This window comes from Agelaius tricolor, unplaced genomic scaffold, assembly GCF_023055355.1.
Source record: "Agelaius tricolor isolate 1412-34295 unplaced genomic scaffold, bAgeTri1.0.p SCAF_3, whole genome shotgun sequence".
In the NCBI taxonomy this organism is placed as follows: domain Eukaryota; kingdom Metazoa; phylum Chordata; class Aves; order Passeriformes; family Icteridae; genus Agelaius; species Agelaius tricolor.
The window spans coordinates 69,359,976-69,377,259 of record NW_027269263.1 but is presented as its reverse complement, the minus strand read 5'-3'; the positions used below and the strand labels follow the sequence as shown (position 1 = coordinate 69,377,259).

General features: G+C 54.3%; 3 protein-coding genes across 11 annotated transcripts in view; 2 read left to right on the top strand and 1 right to left on the bottom strand.

The window, feature by feature from the left end:
* FBH1 (F-box DNA helicase 1) overlaps positions 1-17,284 on the bottom strand; it is a 71,103-nt gene that overhangs the window by 8,009 nt on the left and 45,810 nt on the right. For 3 of the 8 annotated variants that reach the window (XM_071424214.1, XM_071424215.1, XR_011678750.1), the window contains 2 exons: positions 16,286-16,426; positions 11,665-11,741 (listed from right to left, as the gene is read on the bottom strand). In XM_071424214.1, coding sequence (XP_071280315.1) covers positions 11,665-11,741; positions 16,286-16,426 — 218 coding nt within the window. Of the gene's footprint in view, positions 1-6,208; positions 6,914-11,664; positions 11,742-14,811; positions 15,041-16,285; positions 16,427-17,284 lie in introns of those variants that run through there. The other 5 variants (XM_071424216.1, XM_071424217.1, XR_011678749.1 and 2 more) reach the window with 5 other exon arrangements.
* On the top strand, positions 429-2,527 carry LOC139588637 (uncharacterized). Its single transcript, XM_071424256.1, is given in 3 exon segments — positions 429-444; positions 926-1,287; positions 1,289-2,527. Coding segments are annotated over 3 exon segments (1,140 nt in total). The 3' UTR covers positions 2,051-2,527.
* On the top strand, positions 3,797-13,437 carry IL15RA (interleukin 15 receptor subunit alpha). 2 transcript variants are annotated; one of them, XM_071424231.1, is made up of 8 exons: positions 3,797-4,255; positions 10,263-10,454; positions 11,082-11,135; positions 11,348-11,521; positions 11,705-11,734; positions 12,051-12,117; positions 12,213-12,479; positions 13,107-13,437. In XM_071424231.1, the coding sequence occupies exons 1-7, from the start codon at positions 4,183-4,185 to the stop codon at positions 12,316-12,318; spliced, it is 696 nt and encodes a 231-aa protein (XP_071280332.1). In that variant the 5' UTR covers positions 3,797-4,182; the 3' UTR covers positions 12,319-12,479; positions 13,107-13,437. The 2 variants fall into 2 exon arrangements, with proteins under 2 accessions (XP_071280332.1, XP_071280331.1); XM_071424230.1 differs by having other exon boundaries at positions 11,705-12,117.

Sequence of the window (17,284 nt, the reverse complement as noted above, 5' to 3'; positions counted from 1 at the left end):
AGAGGGACTGGGGCCAAGGCCTGCAGGGACAGCACCCAGGGAATGGCTCCCAGTGCCAGAGGGCAGCCAGGGATGGGATCTTGGCAATGAGGAATTCCTGGCTGGGCTGGGATTGCCAGAGCAGCTGGGGCTGCCCCTGCATCCCTGGCAGTGCCCCAGGCCAGGCTGGACACTGGGGCTGGAGCAGCCTGGGACAGTGGGAGGTGTCCCTGCCATGGCAGGGGATGGAAAAAGATGATTTTAAGATCCCTTCCCACCCAAACCTTTCCATAATTCTATGAAATTTATATTAAAATCTCATTTTGCCGATTCCACTGATGGTGGTGGTGGTGAGCCACTGGTGACAACCCAGCCCAAAAATTGCTCCTCAGATGTTCCAAGCCCTTGAAAACAGACAAGCCCTAAAGCATGAGCTTGGATGTGGGGTGATGAATTCCTCTGGAGGTGCAGATGCTGTGTCCAGCCCTTGCTGCTCTCCCTGCCCCAAGGGAGGGATGCTTTGGGATCACATCCTTGTCCTGGTGCTGGATGGGAAGGATCCTTTGATGCTGCAGCTCGGGGAGTGCACAAAGGGCTCCCTGAGACAGGGACCTGGCAAGGCCTGGTGGGATGATCCTACAAATCAGGGAAAATTCCCTGTCTGAGCACCCCAGAGCCACTCTGGGACTCACAATTCCTGAGCTGGGAATTCCTTCCCAGCTGCACCCCACACTCACAGGCTCAGACCACTCACTCCACATTTGCCATGGCAGAGCCGCAGATGTCTCAACCCTTAAATAATTGTAATCTCAGTGCAATAAATAAATAATAAAACAACAGCTCAAGCTGGTGCCTCTCAGGAGGCTAAGGACCCCCTGGCTTTGCACACCCTCACAGTCCAAGCATGGAAAATTCTGCATTCCTCAGCTCCTGCCGTGGCTCTGAGTGTGCGGTCACTTGGCTGGACCACAGTTCCCTGTCCCTTTGCTGGTCAGTGCCAGCTCATGTCCTCTTGTCCCCAGCCCGTGTCCTCTTGTCCCCAGCCCGTGTCCTCTTGTCCCCAGCTTGTGTCCCCTTGTCCCCAGCCCGTGTCCTCTTGTCCCCAGCCCGTGTCCTCTTATCCCCAGCCCGTGTCCTCTTGTCCCCAGCCTGTGTCCTCTTGTCCCCAGCTTGTGTCCTCTTGTCCCCAGCTCGTGTCCTCTTGTCCCCACCTCACATCCTCTTGTCCCCAGCTCGTGTCCTCTTGTCCCCACCTCACATCCTCTTGTCCCAGCCCGTGTCCTCTTGTCCCCAGCTCGTGTCCTCTTGTCCCAGCTCGTGTCCTCTTGTACCCAGCTCACATTCTCTTGTCCCCAGCTCGTGTCCTCTTGTCCCCAGCCCGTGTCCTCTTATCCCCAGCTCACGTTCTCTTGTCCCCAGCCCGTGTCCTCTTGTCCCCAGCTCACGTCTTCTTGTCCCCAGCCCGTGTCCTCTTGTCCCCAGCTCACATTCTCTTGTCCCCAGCTCGTGTCCTCTCGTCCCCAGCCCATGTCCTCTTATCCCCAGCTCACGTCCTCTTGTCCCCAGCCCATGTCCTCTTGTCCCCAGCTCGTGTCCTCTTGTCCCAGCTCGTGTCCTCTTGTACCCAGCTCACATTCTCTTGTCCCCAGTTCACGTCCTCTTGTCCCCAGCTCATGTCCTCTTATCCCCAGCTCATGTCCTCTTGTCCCCAGCTCGTGTCCTCTTGTCCCCAGCTCGTGTCCTCTTGTCCCCAGCTTGTGTCCTCTTGTCCCCAGCTCATGTCCTCTTATCCCCAGCCCATGTCCTCTTGTCCCAGCTCGTGTCCTCTTGTCCCCAGCTCGTGTCCTCTTGTCCCCAGCTCACATTCTCTCGTCACCATGCAGAGCTTGAGCTGCCCCGTGCACTGAGTGTATTCCTGAACAGCCAATCGTTCCCTAGCTCTGGTTTCTCATGGAAAGCTCGAGGATTTTCATGGAAAGGTATTGCAAAAGAAGTGCCCTTCCCTCCTGGAGGGATCACAATCCTCCAGTGCAAACTCTCACCCAGCTGTGCTTATCTTCTGCAAGATTAGCAGCTGCAGAGCTCGTTGGCATCAGCAGCACCAAAACCCTCATCTGGAAATTCCAGACAGGATTGGATTGTTCACATCCTTTACAAGGAGGAATCCTTGAGAGGAAAGGCAAAAGCTTCCCCTGCAGACTGAATTTTCCTTACCCCAAGCTGAGAGGAGCAGGCAGAGTGCTCAGAGTGCACTGTGAACCCTGCCCTGCTGCCTGTTCCTCATATCTGGGATCCTGTGGGCTCCCAGCCCGTCCAGAGTACAGCCTGGGCACCTGGGCTAACCCTCAGCTGCACTGGATCCTCGGTTCATTCCTTCCTCAGCATCTTCTTCTTGAGATTTTTGTGGTTTTGGGTTTGTTTGTTTTTTAGGGTTAGGGTCAGGATTAAATGTGTGAGACGGCATTTCTTGTTTGGATTTAGATATTTCCTGGTTCTTATTTATATTTCAGTCTCACAAATTGTGAGTTTTATAGTATTTCACTCGAACAAACTAAAAATGGAGTTGTATCTCTTTCTTTAGAAGGTTTTTTTAAGGATAAACTGTTTAATTAAGAAATGATACTTAAATTATTTTTGCTTTTAACTTAATGACTGTGGCCTGCAATGTGGACTTTTTTATCCAGTTACACAAAACCACCCAAACCCATGGAGAAGAAGGTGAAGAAGGAGAACTAGTCACCACCCTAAAACCTCTATCTTGTTAAATATCTATCTATCTATCTATCTATCTATCTATCTATCTATCTATCTATCTATCTAACTATATATATATATATATACACATATATAGATATATAGTGTATATATATATAAAATCTATATCTATATATCTATTCCTGTATTCTAAACCCTTAAACTCTGAGTTTCCCCCCTGTGATCTCACACACTCCTGTCCAAACTGCCCACCCACAATCCCAGTTCCATCATTCCATTCTGGAAGCTTCTCCAGGCCTCAGGGCAGTGCAGGGTTCTCCTGGGGGTCAGTGCCTGCAGCACAGAAATCTCCAATTCCCAGCAGCCAGGGTTCCAGCAGGGTTCCTGCAGCTTTTCATCTGGAATGTTCCTGAGCAGCACCCTCAGGCACCTCCTTGGTGTTCTCCAGGCTCCTGATGCTCTCTCTAAAACACACTTGGCAGGGTCCAGAGCCTCCTCACGGGTGCAGCCTCTCTTCTGCCTCAGGGAGGGTTCATTGAGGTTAATTCTCTCTCCTTGGGGGCAGAGGGAGGATTTATTCCCCTCTCATGAAGATTTGGCCATGAAATGTTATCCAAGTTACCCTTTGCTTTCCCTTTTCTGGGCATGTGGGGCTATTTGCTGATGCTCACTGATAAAATAAAAAACCCCAAACATGTGAGAATAAAGAGGCCACGAGCAAGGAGCTGAGCTGGGGAGGATTTGTTGTGAGCAGGACCGGAGGGTTCTCAGTCCCGGGAATGCTGTGGGATAGAGCCTGGCTGCAGGAGCTCTGCAGAACTCCCAGGGTGGATCACAGCTTGTTTCCCAGTTCTGAGGTTAGTGTGGGGACCAGCATGTTCCATCTCCGGGACTGGGATTGATGGAATCCCCTGCATGCCCCCAGGACACCTCGATTCCCTTGGACACCACATTTCCCCGGGCAGGGAGTGCTGCCTCATCTCCTGCCGGGATTGCAGGAGATTCCCTTCCCGAGCTGTTGCATCCCGAGAGAACCACGGCCCTCCTGGCTATCGCGGTGACCCGCATCTCGCTGCTTTCTCCAGGGGAATGCCATCCCCTCTCCCCCAGCCGATACTGCACCCCGCGGGTCCCGAACACAAATAATTCGTCCTTTTCCTCGCAGGGCATCTCACACCCGCTGGATGCTGCATCCCGGTGTTTCATCCCTTTCCGGGTATGGTATTGTAAGTCGGTCCCCGGGTACCGAACGGCCCCGGCACCGCCGCCTCCCGTCGCCCCTCCCGGAGAGCGCATCCCCATCCCCTCCCTGCCCCTGCCGCCCATCCTCTCAGGGCGGCGCGTCCCTGCCGGTGAGCCCGACTCGAAAGCGAAAGCGAAACCGCTCGGGCCGCACTGGGACGGCGACAGCGGCGGGGAAGCGCCGCGGAGCTGCCGCTGGACCGCGGAGCTGCCCCCGGACCGCGGAGCTGCCCCCGGGCCGGTGCCATGGCACCGCCGCTGCTGCCGCTGCTCTGCGGCACCGCCGCGCTCCTGCTGCTCCGCGCCGCCGCCGACACCGGTAAGCGGGGCTGCCCCGGGCTCCCGGCTCGCCACCGGCTTCTCCGAGCCCTGCCCGGGTGTCCACACCCTCCCGGGGAGCTCTACGCCTTCCCCGGGCTGCGCACTCCGTTTCCGGGAACCCTCCGCCTTCCCCGGGGTGCCCGCTCTGTCCCGAGGGTGCTCGCTCCGCTCCCCGGGGTGCCCGCTCCGCTCCCCGGGATCCCCGCTCCGCTCCAGGTGAGCCTGCTCGACTTCCGGAGGGGATCGCGCCACTCCCGGGGCTGCCAAGCTCCCGCGGAGGTGCCCACACTCTCCCTGGGCTGCCCGTGCCATCCCTAAGGTGCTCGCTCCGCTTTCCCGGGATGCCGGTGCCAATCCCGGGATGCCCGCTACCCTGCCCGGGCTACCCACGCTATTCCCTGGGGTACCCAAACTCCCATTTGGGGTGGCCACGCTGTCCCTGGGGTGGCCGTGCCATCCCTAAGATGTTTTCTGTGCTTCCTTGGGTGGTTGCTCTGCTCCCTGGAGTGCCCAAGCCCCTACTCCAGGTGCCCAGGCTGCTCCCTGGGGTATCTATGCTGCTCCCTGGGGTGTCCCTGCTGCTCCTCAGGGTGTCCATGACATCCCTGGGGTGCCTATGGCATCCCTGGGGTACCCAAGCCCCCACTTGAGGTGCCCAGGCTGCTCCTCAGGATGTCCATGCTGCTCCTGAGGGTGTCCCTGCTGCTCCTTGGGGTATCCATGCCACACCTGGGGTGTCCATGCCATCCCTGGGGTGCCCATGCCATCCCTGGGGTGTCCATGCTGCTCCCTGGGGTACCAAGCCCCCACTCAAGGTGCCCAGGCTGCTCCTCAGGATGTCCATGCCACACCTGGGGTGCCCATGCCATCTCTGGGGTGCCCACACTGCTCCCTGCATTCCCAAACCTGTCCCTGGGTGCCTCCTGTGCCCCCCAGGCTGCAGCCCCGTGTTCCCTGGGTGCTCACCTCGCTCCTGGCATTCCCACACCACCTCCTGGCAGTGTCCAGGGAGGCTGGGGCTGCTTTCCAGGATCTGTGTGCTGGGCCCATGGCAGCTGCATCACGGTGGGATCTCAGCCTGGCTGCGCTCCCTGGCTTTCCCATGGCACTGGGAGTTGTCCTCAGTGGCTGCTGAGCCTGGAATGTCACATCATTGTCCTGCCTCTCCAAAAGTCCAAACCCTGGAATTACTGGGTCATGACAGCTAAAGACACCTTCGAGGTCACTGAGTGTAACAATTAACCCAGCTGTGCCAGGGCCACCACTGACCCTGTCCCCAGTGCCACATCCACAGGGTTTTAAATCCCTCCAGGGATGGGGACTCCACCCCTGCCCTGGGCAGCTCATCCCAATGCTTTGCAGCCCTTTCCAGGAAGGAATTGTCCCAAAATCCCCCCTGAGCTGCCCTGGCCCAGCCTGAGGCCGTTCCCTCTGCTCCTGTCCCTGTTCCCTGGAGCACAGCCCGACCCCCCCGGCTGTGCCCTCCTGGCAGGGACTTGTGCAGAGCCACCAGGGCCCCCTGAGCCTCCTTTGCTCCAGGCTCAGCCCCTTCCCAGCTCCCTCAGCCTCTCCTGGCTCTCCAGACCCTTCCCAGCTCCCTCAGCCCCTCCTGGTTCTCCAGACCCTTCCCAGCTCCCTCAGCCTCTCCTGGCTCTCCTGACCCTTCCCCAGCTCTGTTGCTCTTGGAGCTTTGGGAAAATTCTCATCACAGCTTGGGCCTTGGAGCTACGCCTTGGTTCATCTTCCCAGGAGCTCCTGGAAGCAGCAAGACCATTGGGAAATACTTAATTTGCTGATCATATGGCAGCTGTGAAGGATTCTGTGAAATAAGGCTGGAAGGGAATGCAGAGCTTTGGGACAGCTTCAGTGCTCACTGTTCTCCAAGTTCCTGTGGGCTCCTGAAGCCTTGGAAAATGAATTTACCCCTATTTATAACAGAACGACACAAATGGCCAGGAATGTCAAAGTCTTGGGTGACAAAAAGAAGCCAGAAGAGTGCCATGCACTGGAAAAACACGGGCCCTGAGCCTCAGGAACAAGCTAAAAATAGCTCTCCAAAGAAATTCCTCGCTCACCACGGGTCCCAGACACCCCGACAGCATTCCAGGCAGCAGTGCTGCCACCAGGATTGTTCTCTGGGGCAAAACCCGTGGGTTTAGGGGGTGTTAGAGAAAATGAACAATATTTATTTCTTCTAGTTCACGTGATGGACAGTTTGGGATGTGCTGTTGCATCCCACAATGTTCCCACTGGGCATCCTGGAAATATTTTTGAGCTGAAACGTGGAAGTTTTATCTATTTCCGTGATTTTGGCATTTCTCATGGATTTTTCTTGCATCCAGATTTGTGAAATTCCTCTTTTCTCCACTTTTTTTTTTTTTTTTTTTTGCTCATAGCTTTTAAATTTTGAGCAGAAAACCTCCACCTCTCTGGACCTTTTCCTGATCATTTTTGAAGGAGAACAGCCAAGTTTTTCCTGGTGTGGATTCTCCAGTGTCCAGCTGTGGTTGTGCATCCCTGGGAAGCTGTATTTGGACATGGAATGATTCACATGGCAGCATCTCCATGCCTGGGGTCATCCTGGCTGTGTTCCCTGTTCTGCTTCCCAACGTGCCAGAATGGGCTCATCCTCCACAACCGCCATCGTTGGAGGTCACTGGTGGGGAATGACAAGAAAAAGAGAAGAAAAAATCCATGGAAATGCAAAACCCAGGGATATCAGGCACATTCCAACCTGGCTATTTAATCTCAGCAGGATGCAGGGAATCCAGATGGAAATAAGGCAGCTGGAGGTGTTTTCCTGGGATGGTCAGTCCTGGCACCGCAGCTCCTTCGGGAGGTTGGCCAAGCCTGGGATGAGTCTTTGAGCACTTGGGATGATCCATCCATGGGAAATTCCAACTCATTCCTGAGGGATTAAAGCCTAAATCCTTCATCTCCAGCTGATTCCTCCCCTTTTCCCCCTTGGAATGTGTTTGTCTCATCAAACAAGCTGAAATCCACGGATGGTGTGAAACATGGCATGGTGATCCTGGAGAGTGGTGCTGCTGGGATCTTGTGGGAACAACTTGGGCATTTTTTACAAGAGGAGATTCCAACCAACTGTTAAAAAACCCCTCTTTGGAGGGATTGGGATGAGGAGAGGAGGTTTAAAAGCTGGAAGGCATAAACAGAGCTCGCAGATCCCAGATTTTCCTGGACATTTTTGGTGTTTCTGGCTGAATTTCCTGCTGTGCTCCCTTCGGAGGCGCAGCCGGCACCGGGAGGGTTTTTCAGTGGCTCAAGGCACAGTGCCAGGTCTGGTGAGTTGTGATACTGTTGTGAAACATCCTCAGGCAGGCATTTCCCAGTTCCAAGAACTGCTGATTCCAGGAATTTCACCCACATCCTGAGAGGAGACCAAGAGCTGCTGCGCTCAGCACCTGCATGTCCCCATGTCACTCGTGTCCTCTGGCCACACTGGTCACGACTGCACCAGATCCACCTGGGCACGGAGCAGATTCCCCCTGGCACGTTCTGGGGATGCACCACAAATTGGGGCAGGAGGTTCTCAGGATGGAGATTTTTATCTCTGCATGTTTTGGGTGCTGCGGGTGCACCTTGTGTTCCTGTCCCCACTGCTGCTGTGCCACTGTTCCCTTCCCAGCCTGCTCCCATCCCACTGTTTCCAGTTCCCCATTCTGCTCCCATCCCCACGATTTCCAGTTCCCCATTCTGCTCCCATCCCCACTGTTTCCAGTTCCCCATCCTGTTCCCATTCCCATGATTTCCAGTTCCCCATTCTGTTCCCATTCCCACAATTTCCAGTTCCCCATCCTGTTCCCACTCCCACGATTTCCAGTTCCCCATCCTCACTGTTTCCAGTTCCCCATCCTGTTCCCACTCCCACGATTTCCAGTTCCCCATTCTGTTCCCATTCTCACTGTTTCCAGTTCCCCATTCTGCTCCCATCCCCTCTGTTTCTATCATGTTCCCATGCCCACTGTTTCTATCCCCATTGTGCTCCTATTCCCATCGTGCTCCCATCCCCGCTGCCATCACACTCCTGTCCTTGTCACAGGCACGTTCCCATCCCTGCGTGCTCCTGTCCTCCCTGCCATGGCATTCCCATTCCCACTGTTCTTCCATCTCTATTCCATAATGATCCCAGCCCAGCTGTGTGTTCCTCCTGGCTGGACACTGCTCCATCCCAGCTGGGCATCATTCCATCCATGGCAGGCATCAATTCATCCATCCAGCCTGGCCATGCCTCGTTCCCTCCTATCCCTCCTTCCCATCCCAGATACCCATCAATCATTCCATCCTATCCCTCCTTCCCATCCCAGATACCCATCAATCATTCCATCCTATCCCTCCTTCCCATCCCAGATACCCATCAATCATTCCATCCTATCCCTCCTTCCCATCCCAGATATCCATCAATCATTCCATCCTATCCCTCCTTCCCATCCCAGCTATCCATCATTCCATCCTATCCCTCCTTCCCATCCCAGATACCCATCAATCATTCCATCCTATCCCTCCTTCCCATCCCAGATACCCATCATTCCATCCTATCCCTCCTTCCCATGCCAGATATCCATCATTCCATCCTATCCCTCCTTCCCATCCCAGATATCCACTGCTCCATCCTATCCATACTTCCCATTGCTCCATACTTCACATCCCAGCCCTGCATGGATCCATCCCATCTGTGCATCCCATCCCAGATATCCATTACTCCCCCCAGGTCATCCATCCCATCCCAGATATCCATTGCTCCCCCCAGGTCATCCATCCCATCCCAGCCATCCATCACTCCCCCCAGGTCATCCATCCCATCCCAGATATCCACTGCTCCATCCTGCTCATCCATCCCATCCCAGATATCCATCACTCCCTCCTGCTCATCCATCCCATCCCAGATATCCACTGCTCCCTCCTGCTCATCCATCCCATCCCAGATATCCACTGCTCCATCCTGCTCATCCATCCCATCCCAGATATCCACTGCTCCCTCCTGCTCATCCATCCCACCCCAGATATCCACAGCTCCCCCCAGGCCATCCATGGCTCCATCCCAGCTGCATTTTGTGTTGTTCCCATTGTACATCTCTCCATCTCTCCATGCTGGCTCCCACTGGGATCAGGGAGCTTCCAGCAGCCAGGATCATGGATAAGTTGTTCCCACACCACCACAGGGATCCAGGTGCTGGCACAGCTTTGGAACAACCAGGAAATTTTGCCCCTTGCACCAGAAAAGATGGGAAATTTCATCACTCTGGTATGGAACCGAGCTCATCCTGAGGCTGAAGGGGAAGCAGGAGCTCGTTTGGGGAAAAGCAAAGCCACAACTCCAAGGCCACTGTTGTCCCTCTGTCTGGGATACTTGGATTTCAGCTGCCACCTTCCAGAGGGGAAAAGCTCCTGGGCAGTGGCTGGAGGACTCACCAGCAGCTGGAATTTCTCATGTCCAGCTGTGACATGAGTGGAGAAGGACGGGGGCAGTGACCACAGCTGGAATGCAGCAGCTGGAGGCAGCTGGGGCTGCTGGCCTGGGACAGTCACTGCAAGGGGATGGAATTCCATAAAACTTCCTTGCTGGCTGGAGGAGCTGCTCCAAGTGACCACAAACATGCCGGAAGTGGAGTTTTCCCTTTCTCCAGCCTCTGGAGCAGCTGCTACAAGTGATCCCAAAAATGCTGGGAATATTTTCCCTTTCTCCATCCCCTGTGTCAGGCACAGGGTCCCTTTACTTTTGCAGGACGGATAAATCCCTATATTCACCCCTGTGCAGGATTTTATAGCATGATGGAAAGGTTTGGGTTGGGAGGGAATTTAGGGCTCACCTCATTCCATGCTGTACCACAGGCAGGGACACCTTCCTCTATCCCAGGCTGCTGCTCCAAGCCCCGTCCAGCCCAGCCTCGGGCACTTGCAGGGATGAGGAGTGGGGAGCTCCCCAGCACAGCCAGAGGTTGTCTGGTGTCCCTGTTGTGATTCCAGCTGTTTTGTCCCCATCCCAGTGCACTGCAGCCCCCCCAAGGCCGTGGCCAACGCTCACATCGACGCCGGGAGTCGCACGGAGCTGAACTCCCGCCTGCGCTACTCCTGCAAGCCCGGGTACAAACGGAAAGCTGGGACCTCCAGCCTCATCCAGTGCATCCTCTGGAACGGCTCCCAGCCCCGCTGGACCGACCCCACCCTCCAGTGCATCCGTAAGCCCGCGGGGGGAGCTGGGACACCTCCAAACAGGAGGATGGGAAGAAACGCGAGCACCAGCCAAGTTCTGTTTCTTCCATAAGAATCAGAAATGGGGGAATTATGGAGAGGAATTTAATCAGTGGAATTCCTAATGGAATTCCTAATGGATAATGGCTTGGGAAAAGAAAAGTTTAGGGCCTTGCATCCTTCAGTGCTCGCAGACCTGGGGAGGAAGGTAAAACCTGGGAGAGGAATTTATTGGTGAGGATGGAACACCAGGAGGAACGCGGAATTTATAAACTGCAAAGAGACTTTGCATAAACCAGAGGTGCCCAGTGTGGGAAAACATAATTAAAAGGCTGAAAATAGGGACTAATTAGGATAATTAAAAAGGGACAAATTATTAATCAGTACAAGATAGAATGGTAATTAATGACTTGAAGGCAGTGAGCATTAATTCCTTGTTTTGCTAAAATATAAAAATTGTTAAAATTTGACAACGAATACCCATTTTTTGGAACTTGTGGAATTTCCCCCAGACCTCAATGTTGGATATAATCATTTTGACTTTCCAACTTACCAAACCACTTGCAGAGTTCCTTTCCCAGCTGATGGTGTCTCCCTGTTGTGTTTTCCCAAAGGAGATCCGGCTCTTTCCAGGGAATCCCCCGGCGCGGCGAGCACGACCCAGAGGGGTGAGGAGCAGGATTGGGATTGGGGTTGGAGCTGCCATGGCCATGGCAAAGCCACAGCTCCCAGGGTGTGGGAACCACAACATTCCCGTGCTGGGATCAGATCCTCCCCATGGGGTGAAATCCCAGCGTTCCTGGCTGCTGGATGAGGGCACGGGAATAACGGTGCCGCCTTTTGATTTTGGGAATTTAAACATTTCCCACTGTTCTCCCAGCAGGAACCACCAGTGCCAGCCCAAATTCCAGCCCTTCTCCAGCTCCCAGTCAGTCACCTGTGCCACCAGCACCTGATGGATCCAGGCCACCAGAGATGGTGCCAACACTGGACACATCCACGCTGGGAGAGGGCACAGCCCCGCTGCCCGTCCCACCCACGGAGTATGCCGCAGGTTGGGCTGATTCCCAAGGGAGTACCAACCTCCCCTGGGCCTTCTTTCATCCACAAAGGCTCTCTTGCTTTTCCAATGGAATTTTCCTTCTCTCCAACCTCCTTTCTAGAGAGGCTCCTTCCCAGCATCCACCCCTTTCCTACCTTTGCAGCTCAAAATTTCCTTTTCTCTCCTCTTTTCCAGTTTCCATCCAGTCCGTGGCCTCTTCTGTTGGTAAGAGCTGGGAAAAAAACAAACAACAAACTTCTTTGGGAAACAGGGGCTTATTTCAATTTTTTAAGCTTAAAATCCCTTCTGGGGGCTGTGGGAGCTTTATTCCATGGCCAATGGGAATGCCACTGAGCAGGGGAAGGATCCAGCACCCAAATTTCTTCCTGGAAAGAAGAATTCCCAATTCCCTCCCTCCAGGGGTGGGGAGGGATCTTGTGATGGTGCCTGGAGTGGTGTTGGCTCCTCCTGGAGCTGTTTTGGTGGAATTCCTCAGCCCTGGGTTGGGAGATGCTCCTCACCCCGAGTGTCCACCCCACAGGACTCCTGGTGCTGCTGGCCATCGGAATTGCGGCCATCTGCTGCTGGAGGAGGAGGAGGAGGAGGAAGTAAGTGCCAAACCCCAGCAATGAGTGTTCCAAGGCTTCTGTGCTTTCCAGAGAAAAGCCTTGGAATGCCACTGATGCTCCTCGTCCCCCCACAGATGCACCAGGCAGGGCTACGTGGTGACAGAGGCAGACGTTCCCATGGAGGGAATTCCCTCTGGGAATGAGGAGGTGGCGCCTCCTGTCATTGTCCCCACGGGCTGAGCACCCCCCCGGGGACACTGGGCGCACCCAGCATGCCGAGGGATGCCGGAGGATGGAATTCTGGAATTCTGGATGCTTCCCCCAGGGTGGCAGAGCACATGGAGCAGCCAGGCTGCTCTTCCCGGCCTGAACACGGATGATTCCCATGGATGATCCCAAAGGTGGGCGGCTGTCCCGCACTGGGAGCTGGCATTTGGGGGAATTTGCCCTGGGGATGCTGGTGGTGGGCAGGGAGAGGGTTGGGCTGTTGGGATGGGGTTTGGGATGAGGCTGAGTTGCCCTGGCCCAGGTAATTCCCATTCCCTGTCCAGGAGCATGGACAGAGTTGGATTGCCTGGACACCTGTCCCATCCCTTGCCCAGCTTTGTCCCCAGATCCCAGAAACGGATGGAGAGGGACCCAGCCAAGCATTTCCCCACATCCTCATCCTTCTCCTGGCTTTGTCCACAAATTGCCCCAAATTCCAGAAATCAGATGGAGAGCACCCAGCCAAGCATTTCCCCACATCCTCAGCTTTGTCCCCAAATCAAGAAAAGTGAAAGATTTTGGGACCATTTTGGTTCATCTTGGGTGCAGCCCTGGCTTTGTCCTGCCCTCTGTTTCCAGCTCCCCAATCCCTTTCCCAGCTTTGTCCCCAAATCAAGAAAATGGATGGAGAGGGGCCCAGCCAAGCATTTCCCCACATCCTCATCCTTCTCCTGCCTTTTTCCCCAAATCCCAGAATAAGACTTGGAGAGACCCAGCCAAGCATTTCCCCACATCCTCATCCCTTTCCTGCTCTCTTGCAGCCACTGAGGCAGAGCCAAAGGTGCTGGGACCATCCCACCCCACAGAGAGCTCAGGGATCCTTTGGAAGCACTCCCAGCCCTGATCCCAGCCCTGGATCCCGACCCCAGCAGCTCAGGGGGAATCCAAGCTGGAGCAAACTCTCTACAGACACCATCAAGGACCAAAAACACAATTTAGGAATATTTTCCTTCGTGGGTTTTCCCTTTATCCATCAGCAAGTTTTATCCACTTGTTTCCTTATCCAGGTTTTATCCACTTGTTTCCTTACACTATGGAAAAAGCAGCTCTTTATTTTTATGTATAAATAAATATATTTTATATAAAAAATAACCCAGCAGTGGGTTCTTAACTGGCTGGGAAGGACTGGGTTGGGGTGAATCCATGCCCACAGCACCAAGGACATTCCATGGAAATGAAGGGTTCAATCCCATCCTCTGGAGCTGCCAGGTCTCTAAAAGCTTGGGAAGCTGCAGGGATCCAACAGCTGAAATTCCACGGCTTTTCCTGGCTGCTCTTGTCCTGTTGGTGCCTTTGATCCAGGATGGGTGCCAGGCACTGGGCACAAGGAGAGGCTGGGAGGGAGCACTGCAGGTGCCTGACCCACTGCCTGCTCCAGGCTTTGTGCTTCCATCCACATCCAAGGGTTTGGGAATGCACTCCTGGAGGCAGCTTTGAAAGTGAAAGGAGAGGGAGGGAAGCAGCTCCATGGAAGGAGCAAAGCAGGATGTCTGAGATTCCTGCAGCAGGCACAGCCCACGGCTCCAGGACACATTCCTGAAACCACTTTCAGTTTGCATTTCCTGTGGCACAGGCTCTGGAGTTGTGGCACAAGGCACAGAGTGTGATCCACCTGAGCATTCCTGGGAAACAAAGGCTGTTTAAGGGCAGGCAAGAGACACAAAAGAAGTGTTGAGGCTTTTCTTGGCTACACATTTAATTTTAGGATTGGAAACCGCTCTCCAGTTTGTCCCTGAGTTTGGCTGGAACCAATCCAAAGGAATTTTTCTGCTGCTGCCTCATTTCTTCCTTCCTGGTTGGCTGCAGGGAGAAGGGAAAGAATGCAGGGAAACCCCTTGGCTGCAAGGATGGAAAATGAATGAACTGGGAGAGATTTATGATTTCCTCCCAGGGCTGGGCAGGAATAGTTCATTTTAAAGAAATTAACTTTGGATACTTTCCAGTGTTGAGTTTCCTCTTTTTCCAGTGGGTCAGAGGGATTTCCAGGAATGATGGGATATTCAGGAGGTTTGGACACTGGTGACAGGGGGAAGAGAAGGAATGTTCCAGAACGAACCCTGCTCTGTCTGATCCACTCCTCAAGTGCAGATTCCTCTGGATATCCCATTCCCAGCTCCTGGAGGATGAGGCAGGGCTGGAGGAAAGGCATCACATCATCCCCAGGGAGCCTGCAAGTCCCTCTGGAGCTGGGGCCATCCTGCTCCAACATCTGCCTGAACTGGGAGCTGGGCTGAAATCCTGTCAAAAATCCACCTGGAATCTGGAGCTGGGCTGAAATCCTGTCCAGCATCCACCTGGAATCTGGAGCTGGGCTGAAATCCTGTCAAAAATCCACCTGGAATCTGGAGCTGGGCTGAAATCCTGTCAAAAATCCACCTGGAATTTGGAGCTGGGCTGAAATCCTGTCAAAAATCCACCTGGAATTTGGAGCTGGGCTGAAATCCTGCTCCAAAATCCACTTGATTCTGGAGCTGGGCTGAAATCCTGCTCCACTTTCCACTTGATTTTGGAGCTGGAATGTGCCAAGAGGATCTGTCCCACATCCAGGATAGCTCTGGGAAGCTGGAGGGCTTTGTTAGAGCTGGATGGGCCCCTACTGGATCATCGGGTAAGAGGTGAGTGGAGTCAGGGAGCTGAAGAAGAGCCAGGTGCAAGCCTGGCAGAGGAATCCCCCTGGATCCTGGCTGCTGTCGCTCTGTGGGAGGAAAAGAGGAGATTTCAGGGAAGAGGAAGCTGCAGGAACACAACCTTGGCTTCCCAGCTCTGCCACGATCCCAGGAAGGGAGCCATGCTGTGCCCAAAGCAAGGAAATCCCACACAGAATCATGGAATGGTTGGAAAAGATCTTTAGGGATACTGAGTCCAGCTATTCCAAGGTGAACTGATGCCCTGAGAATCTGAGCTAGGAGAGAGGTTGAGCAGAGTCCCAGAATAAAGCAGGGATTCATTCCAAGGATCTCCTCCATGGATGCACCTTGGGCAGCACCAGAGCCCAGCCAGGGCTGCACCCAAGATGAACCAAAATGGCCCCAAAATGCACCAGCGCTCCCGGGGTCTCTCCCTGGGATCAGTTCTGCTCCATTTGCATCTTGCAGTTCATTGTCCCATTCCAGCTTCAGCCCCAGCAGTCCCACCCTGCTTGTTTTTCTCTCTCCAGCCCACGGGGTTTGTGCTCCTGGGCTGAGATTTGGGTCATTTGTCCTTGGTGCCCAGCTGGAGCAGGAATTGTTTTGTCTCCCTGCTCTGTGCACAGAGCTCACCATCCCATAATATGAAGCCCAGACACTAAAGCAGCTCAGAATGTGAAAATATAAAAGCCAAACCTGAGGTATCAGACACCCCTGTCCCCAAGTGCCACAGGCACAGGGCTCTGGAACCCCCCCAGGAATGGGAGCTCCAGCCCTGCCTTGGGCAGCCCAGTGCCATGCCTGGAAACCCTTTCCATGGGGAATTGTCCCCAGGGTCCCCCCTGAAGCTGCCCTGGCCAGCCTGAGGCTGCTCCCTCCTGTCCTGGCCCCTGTCCTGGCCATGGAGCTCCCCAGAGTGACCTCGTGCTCCCTGCGGAGCTCGGCCTTCCCAGCCCCTCTGGGCAGGATCCAGCTGGGCCCAGAGCCAGGCCTGGCCCCAAAGGTTGGATTGTCCCTGGGCCAGGGCTGCTGGGCCAGCCCCACCTGGAGATTCCATGGGCTCCAAGGGGCACACGTGGGATCTGACCCAGCAAAACCCACACTTGGACCCTCCTGAGGTCTCAGATGGGATCTTTGGGATGGAGTGGATTTGTGGGAAGTGCAACACGACCTGGAATTACCCTTGGAATTCACTCCTGGTTGTGAGCACAAGGAAGTGGATGGGGAGCTGAGATCCCTGCTCAGAACAGGGACTGGAATGGCTTGGGAAGGCTCCCAAATCCCAAATCCCAAATCCCAGGGAAGGGACGTACGTGAGTCAACGGGAGCTTCTTCACCACCAGCCCAGAGGTGACTTCCAGGGAATTTGTACATCCTGGCACACAACAAGCAACAGGAGCCCCATCCTTGTCCTTGCCAGCCTCACTCAGCAGCTCCACCCGGAGGAAACGCTCCTGGGAAACACAGAAAAAAGGGAATTTCAACCTCAGAGGCAGCTGAGGGAAGCTGAACGTTGCTCCATAATTTCTTTAGCCCCTAAGGAAGAGACTTGGAACATGATGGGATTTAAAGAAGGAACAAAACCCCAAATTCCTGGTGGTGAAAGAGCTCCAGCAGAAGGCAATGGCAGGAAGGAAAGGAAGGGGGGAATGAAGGAAGGGGGGAATAAAGGAAGGGAGGAATAAAGGAAGGGGGGAATGAAGGAAAGGGGGAATGAAGGAAAGGGGAATGAAGGAAGGGGGGAATGAAGGAAGGGGGAATGAAGGAAAGGGGGAATGAAGGAAGGGGGGAATGAAGGAAGGAGGAATGAAGGAAGGGGGGAATGAAGGAAAGGGGGAATGAAGGAAGGGGGGAATGAAGGAAGGAGGAATGAAGGAAGGGGGGAATGAAGGAAGGGGGGAATGAAGGAAAGGGGGAATGAAGGAAAGGGGAATGAAGGAAGGGAGGAATGAAGGAAGGGGGAATGAAGGAAAGGGGGAATGAAGGAAGGGGGGAATGAAGGAAGGAGGAATGAAGGAAGGGGGGAATGAAGGAAGGGGGGAATGAAGGAAAGGGGGAATGAAGGAAAGGGGGAATGAAGGAAAGGGGGAATGAAGGAAAGGGGGAATGAAGGAAAGGGGGAATGAAGGAAAGGGGGAATGAAGGAAAGGGCTGGAAGTTCCTTCAGGCAGGGAAAAGGGAACCTCCACACTTCCACAGAGACAAAAACCCAGGATCTGTGGAAAACAACATCCAAATGCAAGAACTCTGGAAAAAGCCCACTGCAATCCTGTGTCTTCCTGCTGGAACCTCTGATGGAGCAGCAAAATGCA

Excerpts from the sequence above, each read along its gene's own strand:
- IL15RA (XM_071424230.1), top strand. The coding sequence starts at position 4,183 with ATGGCACCGCCGCTGCTGCCGCTGCTCTGCGGCACCGCCGCGCTCCTG. Across the intron at positions 4,256-10,262 it reads CCGCGCCGCCGCCGACACCG|TGCACTGCAGCCCCCCCAAG; the intron begins GTAAGCGGGGCT and ends TCCCCATCCCAG. Across the intron at positions 10,455-11,081 it reads CCCCACCCTCCAGTGCATCC|GAGATCCGGCTCTTTCCAGG; the intron begins GTAAGCCCGCGG and ends GTTTTCCCAAAG.